Source organism: Myotis brandtii, unplaced genomic scaffold (assembly GCF_000412655.1).
Source record: "Myotis brandtii unplaced genomic scaffold, ASM41265v1 scaffold231, whole genome shotgun sequence".
NCBI lineage: Eukaryota > Metazoa > Chordata > Mammalia > Chiroptera > Vespertilionidae > Myotis > Myotis brandtii.
The window spans coordinates 1,227,927-1,251,849 of record NW_005358689.1 but is presented as its reverse complement, the minus strand read 5'-3'; the positions used below and the strand labels follow the sequence as shown (position 1 = coordinate 1,251,849).

At 41.9% G+C, this 23,923-nt stretch overlaps 1 protein-coding gene across 5 annotated transcripts in view; it reads left to right on the top strand.

Moving 5' to 3' along the window:
- NVL (nuclear VCP-like) overlaps positions 1 to 23,923 on the top strand; it is a 63,339-nt gene that overhangs the window by 15,408 nt on the left and 24,008 nt on the right. For all 5 annotated transcript variants that reach the window (XR_001362180.1, XM_014539940.1, XM_014539939.1 and 2 more), the window contains 8 exons: positions 1,167 to 1,311; positions 2,222 to 2,486; positions 4,349 to 4,567; positions 5,312 to 5,416; positions 7,086 to 7,148; positions 10,053 to 10,172; positions 12,056 to 12,155; positions 21,721 to 21,827. Coding sequence is in view for 4 of the 5 variants with exons in the window: in XM_014539940.1 (XP_014395426.1) it covers positions 1,167 to 1,311; positions 2,222 to 2,486; positions 4,349 to 4,567; positions 5,312 to 5,416; positions 7,086 to 7,148; positions 10,053 to 10,172; positions 12,056 to 12,155; positions 21,721 to 21,827 (1,124 nt within the window). In the remaining variant the exon portion in view is untranslated. The remainder of the gene's footprint in view (positions 1 to 1,166; positions 1,312 to 2,221; positions 2,487 to 4,348; positions 4,568 to 5,311; positions 5,417 to 7,085; positions 7,149 to 10,052; positions 10,173 to 12,055; positions 12,156 to 21,720; positions 21,828 to 23,923) is intronic.

The window sequence follows — 23,923 nt, the reverse complement described above, 5'->3', positions numbered from 1 at the left end:
CTGAGCCAAACCGGTTTTGGCTTGCTATTTGTATCTTAAACATGTCTTGGGAATGTTACCATTTCAGTGCAATTATATTCTTTTTTTTTTTTTAAATCCTTACCCAAGGATATGCTTTTATTGGTAAAAATCAGTTGAGAGAAATAATACATAGGGAAGACACACTAGGTCCTGTATTCTGTGTGTGCCTAAAAATTTAGCTGTGGATTAAGCCAGAGCAACTGAAGACTGTATTGTGTCCCATCTCAGATTAATGCCGTGAGTCTGTTTGGAGATGTACCCCTCTGTCTTGCCCAGACTCCCTGTTGTTGGACTGCTCACCTTGTGCTTCCCCTCACACCTTCCCTCCCATGTAGGATTTCATTACCGTAACGCTGCTTATCAGTATCCTGCCCTTCAAGAATGGAATGTTGCCCTAGCCGGTTTGGCTCAGTGGATAGAGCGTCGGCCTGCGGACTCAGGGGTCCCAGGTTCGATTCCGGTCAAGGGCATGTACCTTGGTTGCAGGGCACGTCCCCAGTGGGGGGTGTGCAGGAGGCAGCTGATCGATGTTTCTGACTCTCTATCCCTCTCCCTTCCTCTCTGTAAAAAAATCAATAAAATATATTTAAAAAAAAAGAATGGAATGTTACCTTGTCCATCCACTCTCCATTATTCCTCAGCCATCATGTCACTGTGGTGCCTTTTTTTAAAATATATTTTTATTGATTTCGGAGAGGAAGGGAGAGGGAGAGAGAGACAGAAACATCAATGATGAGAATCATTGATCGGCTGCCTCCTGCACGCCCCCAACTGGGGATCGAGCCCGCAACCTGGGCACGTGCCCTTGACCAGAATCAAACCTGGGACCCTTCAGTCCGCCGTCCGATGCCCTATCCACTGAGCCAAACCAGCCAGGGCTGTGGTGCTTTGTTTATACCTGTTGTTATGCCTCACAAAATCTGTCTTTATGTATCTCAATAGATTGTGAGCTGCTTGAGGACCGTTTGTATTTATCTTCCTCACATATCAGGCATTTAGTAAATGTTGGTTTTATATGTATATATATATTGCTGTTAAAATGTGTAATACTTTCTCTCTAACCACTTAAATGACTTGTGTAAGCATTATTGTCCTCATTGTCAAGTGTCTTGTTCACCACTCACGCTGTGTCTGCTTCTTACTAGATCTGAATAATGTGGCTGCTACAGCTCAGGTCCTAGTCATTGGAGCTACTAACCGGCCAGACGCGTTAGACCCTGCTTTGAGACGCGCAGGAAGGTTCGACCAGGAAATATGCCTTGGTATCCCCGATGAAGCATCCAGGGAAAGGTATGCTTAGAGAATGAACAAGTGTGCCACTGTGTCATCTGAATGAATGCTTTGAAATTGAGGGGTGAGAAGCATGTCGCATTGTTTCCTCTCTCTCTCTCTCTCTCTCTCTCTCTCTCTCTCTCTCTCCAGTTAAATTGGTTTGGAAAGGGAAGAAGCCCACATTAAATGAATGCTTTAAGAAAATAATTTGCTCATCAATAGGGTAATTGTTTCAGACTTTTTTCAGCAGTATTAATGGACTTACATACCTATATACTCATTTGTCCATTATTAACAGTGGCTTGCATTTTTACTTTGGCTGGTCAGCTTAGGGCAGTGTCTAGAGCAGCCGTGGGCAAACTACGGCCCGCGGGCCGGATCCGGCCTGTTTGAAATGAATAAAACTAAAAAAAAAAAAAAAAGACCGTACCCTTTTATGTAATGATGTTTACTTTGAATTTATATTAGTTCACACAAACACTCCATCCATGCTTTTGTTCCGGCCCTCCGGTCCAGTTTAAGAACCCATTGTGGCCCTCGAGTCAAAAAGTTTGCCCACCCCTGGTCTAGAGTATGGAATAGAGCAGTGTTCACTGGTCCACATGGGGGTGCAATCTGAGTACCATACCTTAACCTGTGGCACTAACCTGCCTAAGACCAGAGGTTCTGGGAAAAAGAATGAAATGGCTGCCAGAGAGTTGAAACCTGGGTTTTGTTATAGACCAGCCCTTCCTAGTCATTGGTGTTGAATGTCAGCAGAGCAAAGACATGTCCACCGAATGACTAAAAATACCTCAGGGGGCTCTCTTTAGGAGTAGAAATCTAGTAAAGAAATATTTTGAAATACTGTATTTCAAATGAATATATTCAGTGACTTGTTTTTACTAGTAGGTTAGGAATCTGAATTTTCCCTCCGTCTTTACTACAGAATACTTCAAACGCTGTGCAGAAAACTAAGACTTCCGGAAACGTTCCATTTTCGTCACTTAGCACACCTCACGCCAGGCTTTGTTGGTGCAGATCTGATGGCACTCTGCCGGGAGGCAGCCATGCGTGCAGTCAGCAGGGTCTTAATGCGGCTGCAGGATGCACAGAAGAAAGAGCCTGAGACAGAAGGTTTTCCACGTGAAGGAGGCCAGGGAGAAAGGATGGGAACTGAGCCCACTTACACAACACAGGTGCTTTCTAGACAGGTACCTAAACTGCCCTTCAAATGTTCTTCATTTGTGTGACCTTACCAGCAAGCGTCATCGTCGTTGAGGTTTATGATTTTCTGTTGTCTTGGCGTTTTACCTTTAGAATAATTATAAGTTATGCCCAGAATGTCTGTAATTTTAAAATTACAAGTTGGTTGGTTGGTGTTTTGTTGTTGTTTTTTTTTATCCTGAATAAATTCATTTTACAACAATGATTATGACATTCTGGAGCAGGGGTTGGCAAACTATGGGCCTTCAGCTTACCAGCTGTTTTTGTAAATGAAAGTTGTTATTGGAACACAGCTCTGGTCATTTATTTACATGGTGTCTATTTCCACTCTCACCTTTCACAGCAGACTCTACACAGGAGTCCTGCAGCAGAGACGTGTGCTCTCTAGCCCTTCATGGAAGTGTGCTGACTCCTCTTAGAGCATTGGGCACTCAGTTCTACTTCCTGGTTACCTTTTGGTTAGGCGGACTAGGAAAGTGCTGACACAACCATACTTTATCTCTAGCTGCAGGTGGTTCTGGATGACAGTCCTATGAATGTGAGAGGGGCATTGATCAGTCTAGGTCACTTGAAATTTTGAGTTTTGTAAATCATGAAACCTCAAAACATTTTTACAGCATTTGAAGGTTTACACAAAGGGTGTCTACGATATGAATGTGAGAGGGGCATTGATCAGTCTAGGTCACTGTTAAAATTTTGAGTTTTGTAAATCACGAAACCTCAAAATAACATTTTTACAGCATTTGAAGGTTTGCACAGGAGGTGTCTCCGTATTATATAATTTGATCCATGTAACTTTGCCAAGTAAATATCATTACTTTCCTCATTTTATAATCAGAGAAACTAAGGTTAAGAGATTGTGACTTGCCTAAGGCCCTACTCCCTCTACTTTCCAGAGCAGGAACTTAGACCTACTAGTAGGTCATTGGTTTTTCAAATTATTTTTGTCTTACTCATTTGGAACCACAATTTTATCTGTTAAAAATATAACTGTATCCCTTTTATAATGTTGCATATAGGTTAGGATTTTATAAATTGAATTATTCAGAGTTACTCTTTATACTTGTCCTTTCATTTTCTTCACAAGGCAAGAAATCTGCCTTTGAAGTTCAAGACTGAAATTTTACTGCCATCAGAGTAACTTTGTTTTAATTTCACCAAAATACAGCTGCTCTTAAATATTTATAAATGAAAAATGGAAATAACATGGTTTATTGAAATGAATCGGTGCCAGCTGCTTATATTTGCTGTAGCTAGCCGTCGATAGGATGCAAAAATCATTCTTCTGTATTTGAGTACAGTTGGTGTTCCTTTCCTTGCCCAGTTAAATTATCTATTTAGAATAAAATTAACTTCTTGTGTCAGTGGAGATGATTATTATTATCTGCCATCAGAGTAACTTTGTTTTAATTTCACCAAAATTCAGCTGCTCTTAAATACTTATAAATGAAAAATGGAAATAACATGGTTATTGAAATGAATCTGTGCCAACTGCTTATATTTGCTGTAGCTAGCCGTCGTATAGGATGCAAAAATCATTCTTCTGTATTTGAGTATAATTGGTGTTCCTTCCTTGCCCAATTATATTATCTATTTAGAATAAAATTAACTTCTTGTGTCAGTGGAGAAGATTATTAAAATGCTTAGAAGTTTACTGTAGCTTGCAGAAATATTAGCCTACGCTCTATCCACTGCGCCAAACCGGTTAGGGCGGAGATGATTATTAAAATACTTAGAAGTTTACTGTAGCTTACAGAAATATTGCAGAAATAATTTTTAAAAGTACAAAAAGTAATGTTTCAACAAACTTGGTGATTCTTCTTTTCTTCTCCCAATTGCTCCCGCTAAGGATGAATTGCAGAGTCTGCTGAGGTTGCTAAGAAACCAGGATCCCCTCTCGGAGGAGCAGCTGCAAGGACTGTGCATTGAGTTGAATGACTTCATTGTTGCTCTGTCCTCAGTCCAGCCCTCTGCCAAAAGGGAAGGCTTTGTCACGGTCCCCAACGTGACATGGGCAGATGTTGGTGCCCTGGAAGACATTCGAGAGGAGCTCACCATGGCAATATTGGTAGGTGTGTCTGTGGCTAAGTTCCGCTGGCACGTGTGACGAATACATGACCACACATGTGTACTAGGTTGTACGTGTTCTGTGGTAGTAACATTAAGCCCCCAACGATGGTTTTTCATTTTTCTGAGATCTTTTTTAGACTTACTCTGTTGGTTGTGCATGAATTCTGTGAGAGTAAGTAAAAATGAAAGTTTAGGTTTCAACCAAGACCAAATTGTCGGAGAAAGACTTTCTGAACTTAGTCAAGCTCACGAGGGTCACAGCAGTTTAATGCCCATGAAAATTAGGATTTTTCTTTACTCTTTTTCACGCTGCTGATCATTTCGGGGTTCATGAATGAAGTGTGATCTCTGCAGAGATGTGTAACTATTGAGAGAGAAAATGCATGGAGGTTACAGCGAACAGGTGGTTCTGGCTTTTGACTATGCAGAGCACTGCTGCTTTTGGTTTCTTAAAGGAGGACGTTGCCTATAATTCTTATAGCCTGGAAATTTAGATAATTTTTTTAGAAACTTTTATGTTCAAAATGTTTTCAGAACTTACATTTTAAGTATGGATTCCTCAGAGCAGGGACTTTTTTGTTTCCCACCGTATACCTCATGCCTGGAGCAGGTAAGCACTTGGTCCCAGGCACTGTTCGTCCCTTCGGGCCTCGTGATCAGTGCTGACAGTGGGCCTCTGGAGAGCATGTGACACGCAGTATAAAAGGACGCTTGTAACGGATCACTGCGGTTCTACTTCCAGGCACCAGTACGTAACCCAGATCAGTTCCAAGCTCTCGGATTGGTGACTCCGGCCGGAGTCCTCCTCGCTGGTCCTCCCGGCTGTGGGAAAACGCTGCTGGCGAAGGTATGGTATATTACTAAATGTCCTTTCTTAATGCTTCTAGTACCTTTACAAGGCATTGCTATCAAGAAGTTTGAGAACAGAGGAGGGGGTGAGAACATCACAGTCTTGGTCTGCACCTTGTACAACAGTTTTAGGAAAACATGGCCAGAAAGAAGGCCCTGCGTGCTAAACTGTGAATCCACCAGGTGGAAGCCATCCCCTTGCCTGGGTGCCTTACAATGTTTGTTTTTAATCTTGCCTGACAGTGAGTGCAAGATTCGTGATGCTGCCCATGAAAAATTCAGTTATGTCCACTATATTTCATTTGGAAGCCAAAGAAGATGTCTGATCATTTCAGGAACTATTGGGGGTTTTGATGGGTTAAATCTTAGGTACCTGGCATTTAGATGTTGAAAATCTAATGTGAATGAGTCAGACTTCATTAGATGTGTATCCTGACTCTCCCTTACTTAATGAGTTGAGAGATAGGAGACTTATGAAATTGGCAGCAGGAAAGACAAAGATTGAGAGAGAGGATAATCTTCATGTTGAGCAATTTTTGGTGGCGGAGCATGCATGCATTCATGGTTCAGCAGGTATTTATTGAGCTACTGACTTTGCCAGAAATTGTTCTGGTGCTAGGGATAAACTAGTGAACCTCTGCTAATAGAACTTATTGTCTGTTTGGAAGGGGCAGGCAGTAAACAAAAACAATAAAATTACAGATTCAGCTAAGTTCTAAAGGAAATAAACAGATTGTTATGATTGATTGATTAGGAAATGGCTATTGTAGGGATGGTGATATTTTACATATTTTTTCATTGATTTCAGAGAGGAAGGGAGAGACAGATAGAAACATCAGCGATGAGAGAGAATCGTTGATCTGCTGCCTCTTGCACGCGCCCCCCTCCCCCTGGGGATCAAGCCCGCAACCCAGGCATGTGCCCTTGGCTGGAATCAAACCCGGAATCCTTCAGTCCACAGGCCAGCGCTCTATCTACTGAGCCAAACCAGCTAGGGCAAAGGATGGTGATATTTAAGAGTCCTGAAGAAGCCCTAACTGGTTTGGCTCAGTGGATAGAGCAACAGCCTGTGGACTGAAGGGTACCAGGTTCGATTCCTGTTAAGGGCCTGTGCTGGGTTGCGGGCTCTATCCCCAGTAGGGTGCGAGCAGGAGGCAGCCAGTCAATGATTCTCTCTCATCATTGATATTTCAACCTCTCTCCCTCTCCTTTTCTCTCTGAAATCAATAAAAAATATATATATTTTTAAAAATAGTCCATTAATACTGACCCTTGGTAGAGACTAAAATTGATGTTTTTTTACATTTTGGTTAATGAATGAGTGAATGATTGCTTTCGTTGGGCAGGGTATTTCTTGATACAGAGATGATGATCTTTCATTAGAATTCCAAGCTAGGGCTACACATGTATAACATTTACATAAATATTTTGTGTCCCTTTCCTCTGATTTCTAGTCTTCATGATTCTTAGAAAGTTTTAGGTTGACATTTCTTTTTATTCATTTCTCTTTTTCCCATAAGTCTCCTCTCCTTCTAATTAGAAAGAGGCAACTATAAAAGTGGGAAAATAGAGTATACGCCACAAGAAATCCCCATGTTATCATAAATGATTGTTATTATTCTATTGTATATTTGTCTTATTTGTATCTCTTTGTTTCCTTTTACTAGGCTGTTGCAAATGAGTCTGGACTAAATTTTATATCTGTCAAGGGCCCAGAATTACTAAATATGGTAAGTTGTGGCATTAGCCATTGTTTAGATAAGGAAGGTAATGATCTTTCAAATTACAGGGTAGAATGTCTTCATATTTTTGAAACAATTGTCAAATTTTGGTGAAATCACCTCTGTAGGAATGAAGAAATGGAACCTTCCTCTGCTGTACTTCGTATATGTACTTTCTTAATTAAGTCTGGTAACTTCTGAGTCTCAGTTTTCTCACCTGCAAAATGGAAATAATTGTAATAATGAACATTTTAAAGTGTTTACTCTGTACCATAAATTTTTAAAGCACTTGACATACATTATTCTTCAACAACCATGTGAGATACAAATTCTTGTTTCCTCTGATTCACAGATGAGGAAACTTAAGTTTAGGGGGTGGAGGAGGAGAAAGGAGGGATAAATGGTGAGGGAAGGAGACTTGACTTGGGGTGGTAAACACAGTGCAATATACAGATGATGTACTGTAGAACTGTGTACCTGAAGCCTATATAATTTTATTAACCAGTGTCACCCCCAATATATTCAGGTAAAAAAAAGAAACTTAAGTTTGGGGGTTTTATATAACGTGGTCAGAGTCTGCCAGCCAGGAAGTAGTAAAGCTAAGGTTTGAATCTGGGTTGTCTGACTCCTGGATCTGCTTTCCTTGTCCTAGTGTTGTGTGCCTCAAATGAGTTAAGTATTAATAAATAAAAATACTCTGGGGGAAAGAAATCACTAAAGTGATATATAATAATTTCTTTCAGCACTTAAGCAATTTATATCTCAAATTTAAGAGACTGAATTTATTTCCTGTCCATTCTGTAACATTTAAACAGACAAAATGAAAATGGTATCATTTGTTTTAAAAGGCTTTTTAGTCCTGGCAGGTGTGGCTCAGTTGGTTGAGCGTTGTCCCATGTACGAAGAAGTCACCAGTTTAATTCCTGGTCAGGTCACATGCCTGGGTTGCTGGCTCAATCCCCAGTAGGGGGCATGCAGGAGGCAGCAGATTGATGTTTCTCATATTGATGTTTCTTCAACCTTGTCAGTGCAACCAAACAGTGTAAAAGAACTGACAGTAAGACTTTGGACTTGGTACTCAGAATGTCATTATTAACGTCAGGGGTAATATTTTCAATGTTTTAGAAAGCCAGGGTATGATTGAAAACTGAATGGCAAATGAGGAATTAGAGATAAGTATAGGATCCTTATTTGAAGTATTTCTTAAAGGCCAAGATAGGGTTTTTTCTTTTGTTTGCTTATTTCTAATCAGTGTTGTTTTTGTTAAGATTGATTTTAATCTGTCCTTTGGACTAGGTTTACCTTCCCCTAAATTAAATTTCCTTTTACATAGTCATTTTGGTTTGCTATATCGGAAGTCCTTTGCCAGCTATATTGATTATTTTTTTCCATCCCCATTTGAAACTTTATTGAACTTTGTCTCTCCCAACCCACTGATACCTTTTCTTTTCTTTCTTTCTTTTTTTTTTTTTTCTTACTGATTTCAGAGAGGAAGGGAGAGGGAGAGAGAGATAGAAACATTAATGATGAGAGAGAATCATTGATTGGTTGCCTCCTGTACACCCTCTACTGGGGATCGAGGCCGCAACCCAGGCATGTACCCTTGACCAGAATTGGACCCAGGACCCTTTACTCCGCAGGCCGGCGCTCTATCCACTGAACAAAACCGGATAGGGCCTGATACCTTTTCTTTAAAAATATCTACTAAATATTTTGGTTTAGTTACCCAAATAAAATTTTTGCTAAATTAGATTTTTCAGGGAACTAAATTGTTCTACTGCATTTGTATACTGCACAGGATGATATGATCAGAGAAAAATTTGAAACGGTCATGACTTCTGCTTTCCAAGTACTTTACGATATGGTACAGTGAACGTGGAAGAGCTCACAGTTACAATAGTTTAAAATGCTCTAAGAGCAAAGAAGGGAGTAATAGGGGTCTTTTCAAATGCAATAACTATTTGGAGGTAGGTTGGGAAAGCAGCTCAAGTAAGGGAAGCAAAATGAGCTAAAGTACAAAGAAAAGTCCAGGATACATGTGAGGGAAAGACAGCTCTATTCAAATGAGAAAACAGATACTTTAATCACTGTCATCTGTGATGCAGTCTATTCCTTAATTACTTTATTATGACCATATAGTCATAAAGTAACATCAGAGATACTTTATGGTAGGAGATTGTTGGCATCAGATTCTGTTTTACCTAGCAGTTTCATTACGACAAAACTGCTTTTCTTAAACTAGTTTGAAATTTTATAAGAACAATTCCTTATGCCTAGCTAAAAGGGAAACCATATTCTTACATGTAACTTTTTATTTTAATTGTCCTAATGTTATATATAGCTGCTAGTGAGTTGCTGTTATTTCTTGACTAATCTTAATATTTTGTAGTTTGATTTTGATTTTTACATACATTATGCCATATAACGGCAATTCCCAGCTGGCTCAGTTTGCCTCTTCTGATGCTTTATGACAAAATAGCTCTTCCTTGAGCAAGATGATGTACAAATAACAGTAGAACAGTAAATTGTCTCGTTTGCATTTAAAAATACTGTTTGAATGAATGAGAATTATTGCCGGGTATTTTATATGCATACAACTTAGGAGGTCACTTCTAAAATAGAATTGTGAGATTTTTTTGATCTAGAGAAGACCTTACATTGCATTTAGACTTCATTTTATAAATGAGGACATTTATAAGCTTAAATAATAGCTAATTTTATTAAATGGAACCACATACAACTGACTATTCTTATAGGTCAGAAATGGGCAAATACCAGTAGTTGCCTATGGCTCAACCTAATACTTTTTTGGACTCTGACGTACAAATGTCATTTAAAACTGGTTTTACTATAATTTGGCTTGAACCCCTAGGTTGAACTGTCTCTCCATTTATCTCCTGTCTGTGTGTTCAGTACGTCGGTGAAAGCGAGCGTGCTGTGCGGCAGGTTTTTCAACGAGCCAAGAACTCGGCGCCCTGTGTGATCTTCTTTGATGAAGTGGATGCCTTATGCCCTCGAAGATCAGACCGAGAGGTAGCTGTCATCGAGTCGTCCTTTACAGATTTCTTTTTTTTTTTTAATATATTTTATTGATTTCAGAGAGGAATTAAGAGGGAAAGAGAGATAGAAACATCAATGATGAGAGAGAATCATTGACTGGCTGCCTCCTGCACGCCCCCCACTGGGGATCAAGCCCGCAACCCAGGCATGTGCCCCTGACCGGAATCGAACCTGGGACCCCTCAGTCCACAGGCCGACGCTCTATCCACCAAGCCAAACCGGCTAGGGCTACAGATTTCTTTTTGAGCACCACAAACCTTTTTAAACAAGTTTTTATAAAGTTTCTATAAAGTTCAAGGAGTTCTTGTAAAGTCATTCCTCGAGAACATTGGGACTCTTTTTGCGAAGTACCTAGTAATTTGAAATCAGGACTGAGGGATAACAGTTGCATTTTTATTAACCTCTGTATCCTGTTTTGTTTTTTTTTAGTATGTTAGTTTGGTTACACATATCAGATTCACACAAATGAGTAGCTGGGACTGGAAATGAGACTGATTTTGAAAAGTCTGCCTTGTAATCTTAAGATTCTCCAGTTAAATGCGTTCTTGAGGCAGGAGAAAATGTAATTTAAGACACGCACTCACAATAGGGCCAGGTAATGTGCACTGACTCAGCACCATTACACTCCGGGGAAGATAAAACTTGGTCGGCATTGACTGCCACTTGCATTACTATGCTGAGTCATAGTTCTTAGAAATTTCAGCACAGAGAGTGCCTCGAAACAGCTGTTATCAGGAAGATTGCTATGTAAGAATTGGAAGCATAGAGATCACATGTTTCTGTGGTTTCTTTTCGCATAATTATTCTGTATATGTTCTCGTAGGTAGTGAAACATTTACTCAGTGGCTCCTTTTACTCAAGAATCCCCAGAAACATTAAATAGTTGAAAAAACAAAACTTGACGACTATAAATGTGATTCATAGCAAAGCAATGTTGTTTCCTCATCCAGTAGTCATCAATGGCATCTCAGCATATGCTTATTACAGTCTCGTCTGATAGTGATGTCAGTGGCCAGGGCAGAGGTCCTTCCTGTTGCCTGCCAGCTGTCATGTCCTAAAGTCTAGTGTGGAATCCAGAGGCAAACACTACACTTCTGTCCCGCTGATTTGTCCCCGTTGACCAACCCCCAGAACTTTTCTCTCGGGTGTTGCCCTGAGGTAGCTGCAGTTGTGCTGGATACTTCAAGGAAAAGAGAAAAAGACCCAGTGTCCCAGATGAGGCATCTGATATCCCAGGAAATCTGGGCTGGCATTCAAAAGTTCAGTCTAGATTTGTCCAAAAGGAAATTTGTTGTGGCTTTTAGATCCTTGAATAACTAAGAGGCATAGACTTTGGAGTCATAAATCTGAGTTTGAGTTTCATTTCTGCCCTTATCTTGCTGTGAGACCATGGACAAATAACATCCTCTCTCAGCCACAATTTCCTATTGAAAATGTGGATAAAATAAGAGGATTGCCCAGCTGGTGTGGTTCAGTGGTTGAGCATCAACATATGAAGCAGGAGGTCACGGTTTGATTCCTTGTCAGAGCACATGCCAGGTGGCAGGCTCGATTCTTGGTAGGGTCATGCAGAAGGCAGCCGATCAGTGATGATTCTCATCATTAATATTTTCCTCTCCCTTCCTCTCTGAAATAATAAAAATATATCTTTTTTAAAAAGGTTTGCTGGGGAAACATGGGAATGAGAACATGTTTTGTCCAGTGCTTGTACAGTAACCAGTCAGGGAATGATCATTATTATCTCTTGACAGAAACATTCAAATGAGCAAGTGTATTATTTTGTATGGCAAAATAAAATTGGTGATGGATTTTTCCTTTTGTTGGGGGCTGATGGAGCTGTGTTTGTTTCTTTTTAGACAGGGGCAAGCGTCCGAGTGGTGAATCAGCTCCTCACAGAGATGGATGGTCTGGAAACGCGTCAGCAGGTTTTCATCATGGCAGCCACTAACAGGCCAGGTAAGACAGAGCATTCAAAAACATACGGTTTACATACGTCCTGCTCAAGGGATAACCAAAAGGGTTCACAAGTTGAAATAAAGCCTTAGAAAGCTTTTATGTAAGCTATAGAGAAAACACAGTAGTGCCTGGATTTCATGGGTTTTTGTTTTGTTTTGTTTTCTGTGTTGCTGCTCAGAAAGTTCTCCTATTGGCAGAGAACACGTGTAACATACACTTTTCTTTTTTTGGTGTGACATGCACTTTTGACCACAGAAACAGGAATCTGAATGTATGTCCTCTTGGCAGTGATGGCGAACCTTTTGAGCTCATCGTGTCAGCATTTTGAAAAACCCTAACTTAACTCTGGTGCCGTGTCACATATAGAAATGTTTTGATATTTGCAACCATAGTAAAACAAAGACTTATATTTTTGATATTTATTTTATATATTTAAATGCCATTTAACAAAAATCAACCAAAAAATGAGTTCGCGTGTCACCTCTGACACGCGTGTCATAGGTTCGCCATCACTGTCCTATGGTTTCTCTCAAGCTGATAGGAAACAGCAATGAGTCTCTTTTCTTTGTATCTGAAGGTTGAAGATAGGTTTTTAAGATTTTATACTGGAACCATGTCCCTTTACCTGTGTTTAACTATTATTTAAAATAGTTTACAAGCTTAAGCACTCAATGAAGGATTTAGAAAAAGGCTCAGAACCTCAAAGGTGCTAGAGGTGGCTTTTACTCTGGACCCTAAATTTTCTTCACATTGTTTAATTCCTTGCCATCCCTATGAGCCACTGTGTCATAGCTGCCCCTACATTGATGTTTGTGTTAACTCTGATAGCAGTGATAGGGTAATTTAATTCCTTAAATGGACTTTTATCAGTTGTCAAGCTGATACAATTTTTCATTTCATGTAAGTTACCATGGAAACTCAAAACCTTCATGAATTATATGCCATTTTATTGTAAAATGAAAAATCCAAAGTTGTTATGGTTTATACTTTGACTCTTATAATAATGAAATGCTCTCTTTGTAATCAGACAGAACGAGGTTTGAGTCCTGGCCACAGCACTTCATATCTTAGTAACTGCTCTGTTTCAACCCAAACTGGTCTAACACCAGAGAAGTAGATTTTAAGTCAGTTCTGACTCACCACCTGGAGTTAGTGTCAGGCCTGCAGTTAAGGAGTCAGTCCTCTACAAAACTGCCGCCGCTCAGATGCAGCCTCAGTGGAATCTCCAGGGCACTCACACTTCTGATCAGCCTGCTACAAATGTGAGAATTCCCATGACCCCCCTCAAGTTCAGTCATTCACCAGAACAACTAACAGAATTCAGAAATGCACTGTATTTACAATGACAGCTTATCATAAGGGACACCCACCCATACAGGTAGGTCTTGGAGGGCATATCGAGTTTCAGTGCCCTCTCTCCATGGAGTCAGGACCCATCATCCTCTGGGCGCATCACTGTGTTCATGAACTGGGCCGCACCCTTGAGCTTTGATGCAGTGCTTTTATGAGGGCTGTATAATGTAGCCATGATTGATTGAATCACTGGCCTGTGATGGAAGTCAGTCTTCAGCTTCCCCTGCCCTCCCCAGAGGTCTTGGTCCAAGTTCCAACCCTCCAATCGCTTGGTTGGTCTTTCCGGTAACTGTCCCCATCCTGAGGTTATCTTGGCACCAGCCAAGTCATCTCATTAGCATAACAAAGACTCCTAACTCAGGAAATTCCAAGGATTTTTGAAGGAGTATGCCAAGAACCAGGGGCAAAGATCAAATTATCTTTTATTGTACCACATTAATCTTGTGCATATATTACTTCATCTTGCTAACCATCATGTCTTCATCTCTGAAATGAAGATAATAATACCTAATTGTCTGGTGAAGCGATATTAGCAATCTACCACGGTGTGTGGCAAGTAGCTATTTAGTAATTATCATCATTGTCACCAGCACTTGTGGTAATAGCAGTAGGAACAGTCATTGGGTCATAAAGTCACAGCTTTCCTAGAAGAAAGCTTGAAAGTCCCTCAGATTTGGACAGAATCACCTCCTATATTTCCAAAGTAGATACACAGCTTTGTAGCAAATTTCAAGTAGAGAGTCTTTGGTCTGATGTCTAGAATAACATATTCTATGTACTGGCGCTCATTATTGGTCATGTTTGCTTAATGTAAAAACTTAGTGTAATCTCTGTAGGGTATCCTATATAATAAAAGTACAATATGCAAATTGACCGAACAGCGGAACAACCAGTCATTGGGGGGCAGGGCCAGCAAGCAGGTGGTGCCAGGCCAGCAAAGGCAGGTGCCAGCAGGCAGAGGGAGGGGACGGCAATCCGGGGATTGCGGCAACCAGCGGCAGTGGAGGGTCAATAGGGGGCAGGCCCGGAGCTGCCCCCCGGTGGTCAGTGCGCTCCCACAGGAGGAGTGCTGCTCAGCCACAAGCCGGGCTGAAGGCTGGAGAGCACTAAGGATGTCCGAAAGATGGCTTAGGCCTGCTCCCCATGGGGAGCCGTCAGTCGGACATCCCCCGAAGGCTCCAGGACGCGAGAGGGTGCAGTCCGGGCAGAGGGGACCCCCTCCCCTTCCTCCAGTGCACGAATTTTCGTGCACCGGGCCTCTAGTGAGAAAATAATAGGTCCTTCAGCGTCACTGAGTTTTACTTAAATCCTCTCCTTCAAAACAGTCCAGGTACATTACCTTTTCTCATGGGTTTTTCCCCGTGATCTCTCTATTCGTCTTGGAATTCTTTTTTTTTTTTTTTAATATATATTTTATTGATTTTTTACAGAGAGGAAGGGAGAGAGATAGAGAGTTAGAAACATCGATGAGAGAGAAACATCAATCAGCTGCCTCCTGCACATCTCCTACTGGGGATGTGCCCGCAACCCAGGTATATGCCCTTGACCGGAATCGAACCTGGGACCTTTCAGTCTGCAGGCCGACGCCCTATCCACTGAGCCAAACCGGTTTCGGCATCGTCTTGGAATTCTTTACAGTGCTCCAGATTCTCCTTAGTTGTAAAACCCAGAACTGAACATAATAGTCTGTGTTGAGTTTAACCAGCGATACGAATGACAGATGAATCATCGTGTGGAATCATCATGTGTTTTGTCCTTTCCAGTGACCTTGAGTATTGTCTTCCTATCCGTTGCACCTTACTCATCCCTTTTCCCCCATATTGAGCAAACCCCATTGCGTTGAAGGCCTGCTCACATTTACAAATAGATATTCTAGATCTTTTTCACTTGCATTTACGCTCATTGGCCATTCTGTTCTGTTGTACACTATGCTGTGACATTCTGGTTGGATGGTTTATAACTTGTTTTCTACTTGGCTTTAAGAAATCCCTTCTTGCCTGATGTTCTGGTCAGCTACTGCTGACTGACAGACTCCTGCGGTACTTAGTGCCTTAAAATCGCCATTTTTACTTTGCTCACAGTTTTGTGGGTCGGGAATCCAGGAAGGGCTTGTCCAAGTGGCTCAACTCTGACCCTTGTGCCATCAGCTGGAGCAGCTGGGCCGGAGAACCCCTGCCAGGGGGGCTTCTTACTCATGTCTGGTGCCTTGGTGTCCCTTGGCATGTCTCTCCCCCACACTCACTGTCCTCTTCCAAGACCTCCCGGGTGGCTCGGGCTTCCATGAGCATGGCTCTCTGAGTACTCCGACTTCTCACATGACTGCTGGGTCCCAGGAGACCAGGGTGGGAGCTGCCATTCCTCCTAAAGGCAAGGCCCAGGATGGGCAGACTGTTGGTCAGGACAGTGACAGGAAAGCCCAGATTCAAAAACAGAGGAAGTAGGAATTACCTCTGAGAAAATTGACTCTCTCGTTCATCAAGTATTTGATTTTGAGTTGATTATGCCTGGTTCTGCTGAGCTTTGGGAATTCAAAAGCTAACACTTCAGAGGTTAATTCAGAAAAATTTTTTGCCTGCATATATTCTCATACGGGGCTGGGGAACACAGGAAAAATAATAGACAGAGAAATAAAGTAAAACAGGGTAGGAGGAGACCGAATGATTGGCAGTTGGGGAGAGGAATGCTAATCTAGACTCCATGGGCCTGGGAGGCTTCGTCAGAAGTGACGGTGATTATTTCATGAATCCAAATGATGTGAAGAATTAAGCCATACAGAAACCTGGGAGAAGAGCATTCCAGGGAGAGAGCAAACAAGACGTGTGAAGGCCCGAGGTGAGAACAGATTTGGCCTTTTTTGGAGAACAGCAAGAGGGCCAGTGTGTCCCGAGTGGAATGAGTGGTGGGGACAGTGATGGAGAGGTGCTTGGGGCCCTTTATGTCACAATAAGGGGTGTGGATTTTAGCCTGCCGTGATGGGAAGGCACAGGAGGGTTTCAAGCAGGTTTCAACACTGTTTATTCTGTGTGACTCAGTTCCTGTGAATTGACTAACTCCCTAAGAGAATGGGCATAACAAGTCTTCGTGGTTTTAGATCCAATTAGAATGGCATGAAAAAGATAAACCCACTCAGGGAAATCAAATGACCCTGCAAAACCTATAACAAAAACTGTTCTCTGTCCCACCCCTCCCCATCCCCTGCCCAGAGGCAACCACTTGTAAACTCCTTGAGCTATTTCTTCTGTATTTCCTCCATATTTTCAAATAATATGTTCAAATGGTTCTTTCTCACCAATTTTACACACTGCCCATTAACTTCTTTTTAAGGTAGATGAAGATCATTATCTTGTGTTCACCCTTTCTCTGCCCCCTCATCCTCACTCCCATACCTCTGTTCTCTTCAGTCTGTCCTCCTAATATTTTAATACTGGAGGCCTGGTGCACAAAATTTGTGCACAGGTAGGGTCCCTAGGCCTGGCCGGCAATCAGGGCTGATTGGGGCCTTCCGACGGCCGGCCAGGGCCTTCCTTTGTTCCATGCCACCCCCTGGTGGTCAGCACACATCATAGCGAGCAATCGGTCTCCTGGTCGAACTCCCAAGGGTACATTTTGCATATTAGCCTTATTTATATATATATATGTATATGTGTGTGTGTGTGTGTGTATATACATATATATATGTGTATATATACACACACACACACACACACACACACTCTCTAGAGGCCCAGCACACACGAAATCATGTGCAAGTAGCTCACTTCCGCTTGCCTCAGCTGGCCGCCCCGCCCATCGCTGCTCGTAGCTCATGCCCCGCCCTCCGCCACTAGTAGCTCGCGCCCTGCCTTCTGCCGCAAGAGCCACTGCTCCTGTGGTCGTGACGCCGTAACGGCCTTTTATGATATAGAATAGAAGATAGTTTGATCACAACTTCGGTTAAATCACTAGTCAGTGTTTACATTACTGATGACTAAATATTTCTCTCTGCTCCCCAAGAATAATTCTATGATTGGGTTTCCTTTTTCATTTGACCTTGTTATTCTTAAATTTAATAACCCTAATATTTTCTTTTGCTTTATTTTCTCTGTTCCTGTTCTTCATCTGATGTGTTCCTTTGATGGTTTGTTTCTAATCTAGAGCCTTCCCTCTGGAGCCTTCCCCCCTCCTGCTCCGTCTGGGCTGGCCACCCTCTGAGGCCGGGTCATTTCAAGATCACCTTTCCTGCGCTGCTTTGCTTTGCCCTCTGTTTCTGATCTTATCTCTCTCTTGGTTTACTCTCTCATTTTGCTAGAGCTTATTTTTCAGTGGCTTTTCTAAGATAGGTCATGCAGGAGGTAATTTTTTTGACTTCTTGTATATTTGAAATTATCTTTATTCTGTTCTCATTATTGATTGGCAGCCTGGCAGGGTATAGAATTTGAATTGAAAACATTTTTTTCCATAATTTGTAGGTGTTGCTTTTTTTTTCTTCTTCTTCTCTTTAAAGGTCTGTGCCATTCTGGTCCTTTTTATGTGACTTTTTGTTCATTTGTTTTATGTATATGCTTAGTACTTGGTGGATCTTAAACCCTCCCAAATTGATCTTCTAAATTTCTTCTTTTCTCCTATTTCTAGCTCTGTCTTTATTTTTCTTCCTAATTTTTGAGGTACTGATTTTTACAAAGTAAATGAAAAGACTCTTTTCTCCCCATTCTACCTCTGGTTGTTCTGAAGAACTGTGACCGCCCTCTTCTGGGAATAAACCACTTCCCTGTGCTCAGCCCAAGGGCATGAAGCTCCTTGTACAATCACATCTAGACCACAGGTGGCCTAGTTTTAATCTCTCCTACACACTCCTTTGCATTCCCTTCTTTGAATACCAACTCCCATAAAGGATGTTCTCAGTTGAGGAACTACCTATTCCCATTTAACTCCCTGTCTAACTGGTTAAAAACACTCCTGCACAGCATACATCGTTTATGAAACCCAGACAGCTACACCAGCTTATTACTTTTTCTTCTACTCAGTAGGGGTCTGTTTCGGCAGCATTTCAGCATCTAGAAAGAGTTTCCACCTTCTATGTATGGCTCAGTTGAAAAAAGTAATAAGTAAATTATGTCTAAGCTTCTTCCAGGCTAGGATTAGGTTTGCACTTTTATATTGGAGAGATAGCCCTAGTTCAAGGTCTCTATCCAGCCCAGCTGGTGTAGCTTAGTGCTTGAGGGTCGACCATGAACCAGGAGGTCAGGGTTCTATTCCCACTAGGGCACATGCTGGGGTTGCAGGCTCGATCCCCAGGTGAGGCATGCAGGAAGCAGCCAATCAGTGATTCTCTCTCATCATTGATGTTTCTAGCTCTCTTATCCTCTCCCTTCCTCTCTCTTTCTAAAATCAATAAAAAGTCTCTATAATTATTTGTCAGATGAAAGTATGGATGACTTACAAAGAAAAGGTTTATTTCATTATTTAGCCACTTGAATTCCAAGTGAAATGTACTGTCTCCTGACCTATCTAATCTGAATGGCTTTGGATCATGGTTGAATGTTCCTTGAAGGCAGTTGACCAATGATTAGATGTCATAGTCAAGCCTGTATATCTTACCCTTTGGCACAGTACTGCCCTTTTAAAATTAACCTAGGCCCTGGCATCACCTCTGCTGATTTATGGGTACCCTGGTACATAGTAGCACTCAGTAACTGTTTGTTTAATGAATCAGAGGAGAGCTATACTTCTGTTTCATGAAGGCTGTCTGATCTTGTAATAATTTTCACTGGCACAGTGAGAGTCTTATTAGTCTGAAGACCTAATTTTTGTAAAAATCAGCTTTACTGGCATATGCAGTATTCCATAATTTTTACCCATTTTAAATATACGATTCAGTGGCTTTGAGTATACTTACAGAGTTGTGCAGCCATCCCAACAGTCTAATTTTAGAACATTTCCATCACCCTAAAAAGAAATGTGTCAGTTAGTAGCCACTCCCCGTCCTTCCCCCACCTTCAGCCCTAGGCAACCACTAATCTACACTCTGTCTCCATAGATTTCCCTGTTCTGGGTATTTTATGTACATGGAATCGTACAATATGTGGGCTGTAGTGTCTGGCTTCTTTCACTTTAGTGATGTTTCCCAGGTTCATCCATGTTGTAGAATGTGTGGACACGTCACTCCTTTTTGTTGCTGGAAAATTCTTCCTAGTGTGGCTGCACCACCTTTTATTTCTTCACCAGTTGGTGGACATTGAAGTTGTTTCTTGATCAACAGATAGGAAGTGTTCCTCTTCGGGCATCTGTCTCATTTGTGAGTGATGCATTTTGTCTTTAAAGCTTTGGGGTTGCTGGTGACTTTTTCATTGCAGATGTAAGAATTGATATCTTGACTCTGACACAATCATGTAGGGATTCAGTTAGGAAATACAACAATAGTCCAAGTGCAAGATGTTGTTTGTTGTACCAGGTGATGCCTGGGGATGTAGAAAGAATCTGGACATGTTGTGTCATAGAGTTGACAGGATTTGCTAGTGGATTGGATATGGATGTTGGAGAGTAGAATCAAGATTGGCTCAGTGGATAGAGCATCGGCCTGTGGACTGAATGGTCCCTCCTCCTTCAGTTCTGGTAAAGGGCACATGCAGGGGTTCCAGGCTTGATCCCAGTGTGGAGTGTGCAGGAGGCAGCTGATCCATTGACTAGAGGCCCGGTGCACGACATTTGTGCACTGGGGGAGGTCCCTCAGCACAGCCTGTGCCCTCTCGCAGTCCAGGACCCCTTGGGGGATGTCCACTTGCCAGCTTAGGCCTGATACCCGGTTTTGAAAAGTTAAGTATACACCTATAGTGTGATATAGTCATACTGCTTTGCATCCCACAAACGCCTATACAGAGACCTGTTCACAAGTATTCATAGCACATAGTCCCAAAGTGGACTTGAGCCAAATGTTTATCAACAGAAGAATGCAAAGCAAATTGGGGTCTATCCATACAGTGGAATAGTACTCAGCAATAAAAAAGAATCAAGTACAGCCCTGACCTGTTTGGCTCAGTGGATAGAGCGTCGGCCTGCAGACTAAAGGGTCCCAGGTTCGATTCCAGTCAAGGGCATGTACTTGGTTGCGATCCCCGGTGGGGGGTGTGCGGAAGGCGGCTGATAGGTGTTTCTCTCTCATCGATGATTCTACCTCTCTATCCCTCTCCCTTCCTCTCTGTAAAAAATCAGTAAAATATATTTAAAAAAAAAAAAAAAGAAGTACAAATGCACATAGCAATTTAGCTAAATCTCAAAATAATTATGTTGGGTAAAAGAAAGCAGACGGAATACATACTGTATGATACCACTTATATAAAATTCTAGAAAATGCAAACTAATCTATAGTGGCCGTCTAGGGACAAGTGGAGTCAGGGAAGGGCAAGGTAGAAAGGTTACAAAGGAGTCCTCCATCATTTTTTAAAGTGCAGAGGTTTCCTGAGACCAAAATGTTTGAGATCTTTGCCCTGTAGACTCAGATGACCCTTAGACATGCTTGTCAGGCGATGCTCTAGCATGATACTGACAAGTTAGGCTTCGGTCTGCAGTGGGGAGCAGGAGTCGAGAGAATTGGATGTGTATTTTAGGAGGTAATCCTGGCAGCACTGTAAGGGGTCCCAGAGAGGGGCAGGTAGACTCACGGAGGACATTGCATTGGCCTTGACTGAGGGTCGAGGTGATGGGAGGCAGACTTGATAGCATGTGTCTCCCATTAGAGCAGCGGTTCTCAACCTGTGGGTCGAGACCCCTTTGGCAGTCGAACGACCCTTTCACAAGGGTCGCCTGAGACCATCCTGCATATCAGATATTTACATGACAATTCATAACAGTAGCAACATTACAGTTATGAAGTAGCAACAAAAATAATTTTATGGTTGGGTCACAGCATGAGGAACTGTATTTAAAGGGCCAGAAGGTTGAGAACCACTGCATTAGAGGGAAGGAGAAACCTGCCTAATATTTGGGGGGCGGGCAGGGGTCGTTATCTGAGATGAGAATCCTGGAGGAAAGCAGGTTTGGGCAGGAACGGGGGAGGGGGCTTTTCCCTTTCTTAAGAGCCTATTTTTTTAAGGAGAAACTTTCATTTTCATGAAGTCTAACCAGTTTTTCCTTTTAAAAAATATACTCTTCCCATCTCTCGTGTTAATTACATATTTTTTAAAGACTCTGTTCTATTTCTTTAAGACTCCTGTCTCCCTTCTCCCTTCTTCTCTAGATATCATTGACCCTGCGATCCTGCGCCCTGGCCGCCTGGACAAAACCCTCTTCGTGGGCTTGCCGCCCCCCGCAGATCGTCTCGCCATCTTAAAAACCATCACAAAAGTGAGTAAAGGAGATGGTATATTTTTGTGTCTGTTTCTCTCATTTTAAATACAGACAAGTAGCAGCTTAGGATGCCTAATCACCTTCTGTTCTGCAGCTTTAAGTATTTGCCCAGCCTCTGTCTCCCAAATCTGTCTTTCATTTTTCCCTATAAATGTTATTAAAACTTACCCTTATCCCAGAAGCCAGAAAGGTTATTTGATGTCTCCCAGATGCTTTGAGATAGTATAGTCTTTAAAATAGTGATAAAACTCCCACTTAAACGTACTGTTTTAACTGTCTTTGAGTGTATAGTTCCTTGACCTTGCTGCATTCACATTGTTGTGCAGCCCTCACTGCTCTTCATCTCCAGAACTCAGATTTTCTAATTCCTGGTCCAATGTTGTTTCCACTTTTTTTTACCTTTTTATTAACGTGTAATACAGGCACAAAAAACGTGGGCATATCATTCAATGTCCAACTCCATGAGCTTTCATAAACAAACTCCATGCCACCCTCCCACCCTGGAGTTAATTGACTAAATTGAAAGCATTTACATTTAAGGAAGCCTTAGGGGTCATGCAGTCTGGCCATCTAGTTTTATACACACGGGGGCGATCGTCTCGCCATCTTAAAAACCATCACAAAAGTGAGTAAAGGAGATGGTATATTTTTGTGTCTGTTTCTCTCATTTTAAATACAGACAAGTAGCAGCTTAGGATGCCTAATCACCTTCTGTTCTGCAGCTTTAAGTATTTGCCCAGCCTCTGTCTCCCAAATCTGTCTTTCATTTTTCCCTATAAATGTTATTAAAACTTACCCTTATCCCAGAAGCCAGAAAGGTTATTTGATGTCTCCCAGATGCTTTGAGATAGTATAGTCTTTAAAATAGTGATTAAACTCCCACTTAAACGTACTGTTTTAACCATCTTTGAGTGTATAGTTCGCCTTGTTGACTCAGTGGCTAAAGCATCAGCCTCAGGGTCTTGGGTTCAATTCTGCTCAAGGGCATGTACCTCAGTTGCAGGCTCAATCCCTGGCCCCCAGTCGGGTGCCTGCTGGAGGCAACCAATCGATGTGTCTCTCTCACATCGATGTTTCCCTCTCTCTGTCTCTCCTCCTCTCTTCCACTCTCTCTAAAAGTCAATGGGAAAAATATCCTTGGGTGAGAATGAAACCCGCCCCCCTCTTTCCCCTCCAAAAAAAAAAAGCACAGACTGTTTGCCTAAGGTCACCCGGAGAGTATTTTTGCCATGGTTATTTCCCGGGTCAAAGTGGATTGAATGAGAAACAACTGTTTCTTGAGCCTGTGTTAGATGAACATTTGCATTTTATTAAATAGTAGCAGCTAGCAGATGTACAGTTCATGAAATTCTTAAATGCGCCCAGCTGGGAGGAGGGAGGGACACCGTCTGCATGCGGGGCCAGAGGCAGGTGATGGACTGCACGAGGTGCTGGAACTGAGCCACATCCTGCTTGGAGCAACGCCATGCTAATATTTACACTTACCTTGAAGCTTAATGGCAAATATTCTCTTTCTGTGTGTATATTTCTTCTTAAGCTATTTCTTTTCTAATGTAATAATTGCTACAAGGACTATAGGCTTTGTATATGTAAGTTATGAATCAGAATAATAGAGCAAATACTCACGAACCTATCATTTATGTCATACCTTTTAAATCACTAAAAGCTGTTTTGTTTGCCTCTGAGAGGTACTAGAAATGTCACTAAACACATCCTGTGTGCATGCACGGTGCTGTGTTAGTGCTGTTGGAATGCTGAGACTGTTCTGATACTTGTCCTTTCCAGCATCTCTTGGTAGGAGCCAAAGGGGAATTGGCACCACAGTCAGGGTTGAGTTTAGGTAAAGGGTTGAGAAAGAACACATTGAGCGGAAGGCTTGTGGCTGTTCTTGTAGAGCCGTTTCCTGCTGTTCGCTCCTGGCCGGCTGCAGTATTATTTCTCCCTTCCCGGCCAACCAGAAACCACGCACGTACGCACGTCAAGACCAAGCACTGCTTACATCGTGGCCACGTTTCATCAGCAAAGGAAATGGGTTTCCTCATCTTGGGGAAGATTGAGCTGGTGATTTTGTTCTTGGTGATGTTTTGTTTTTG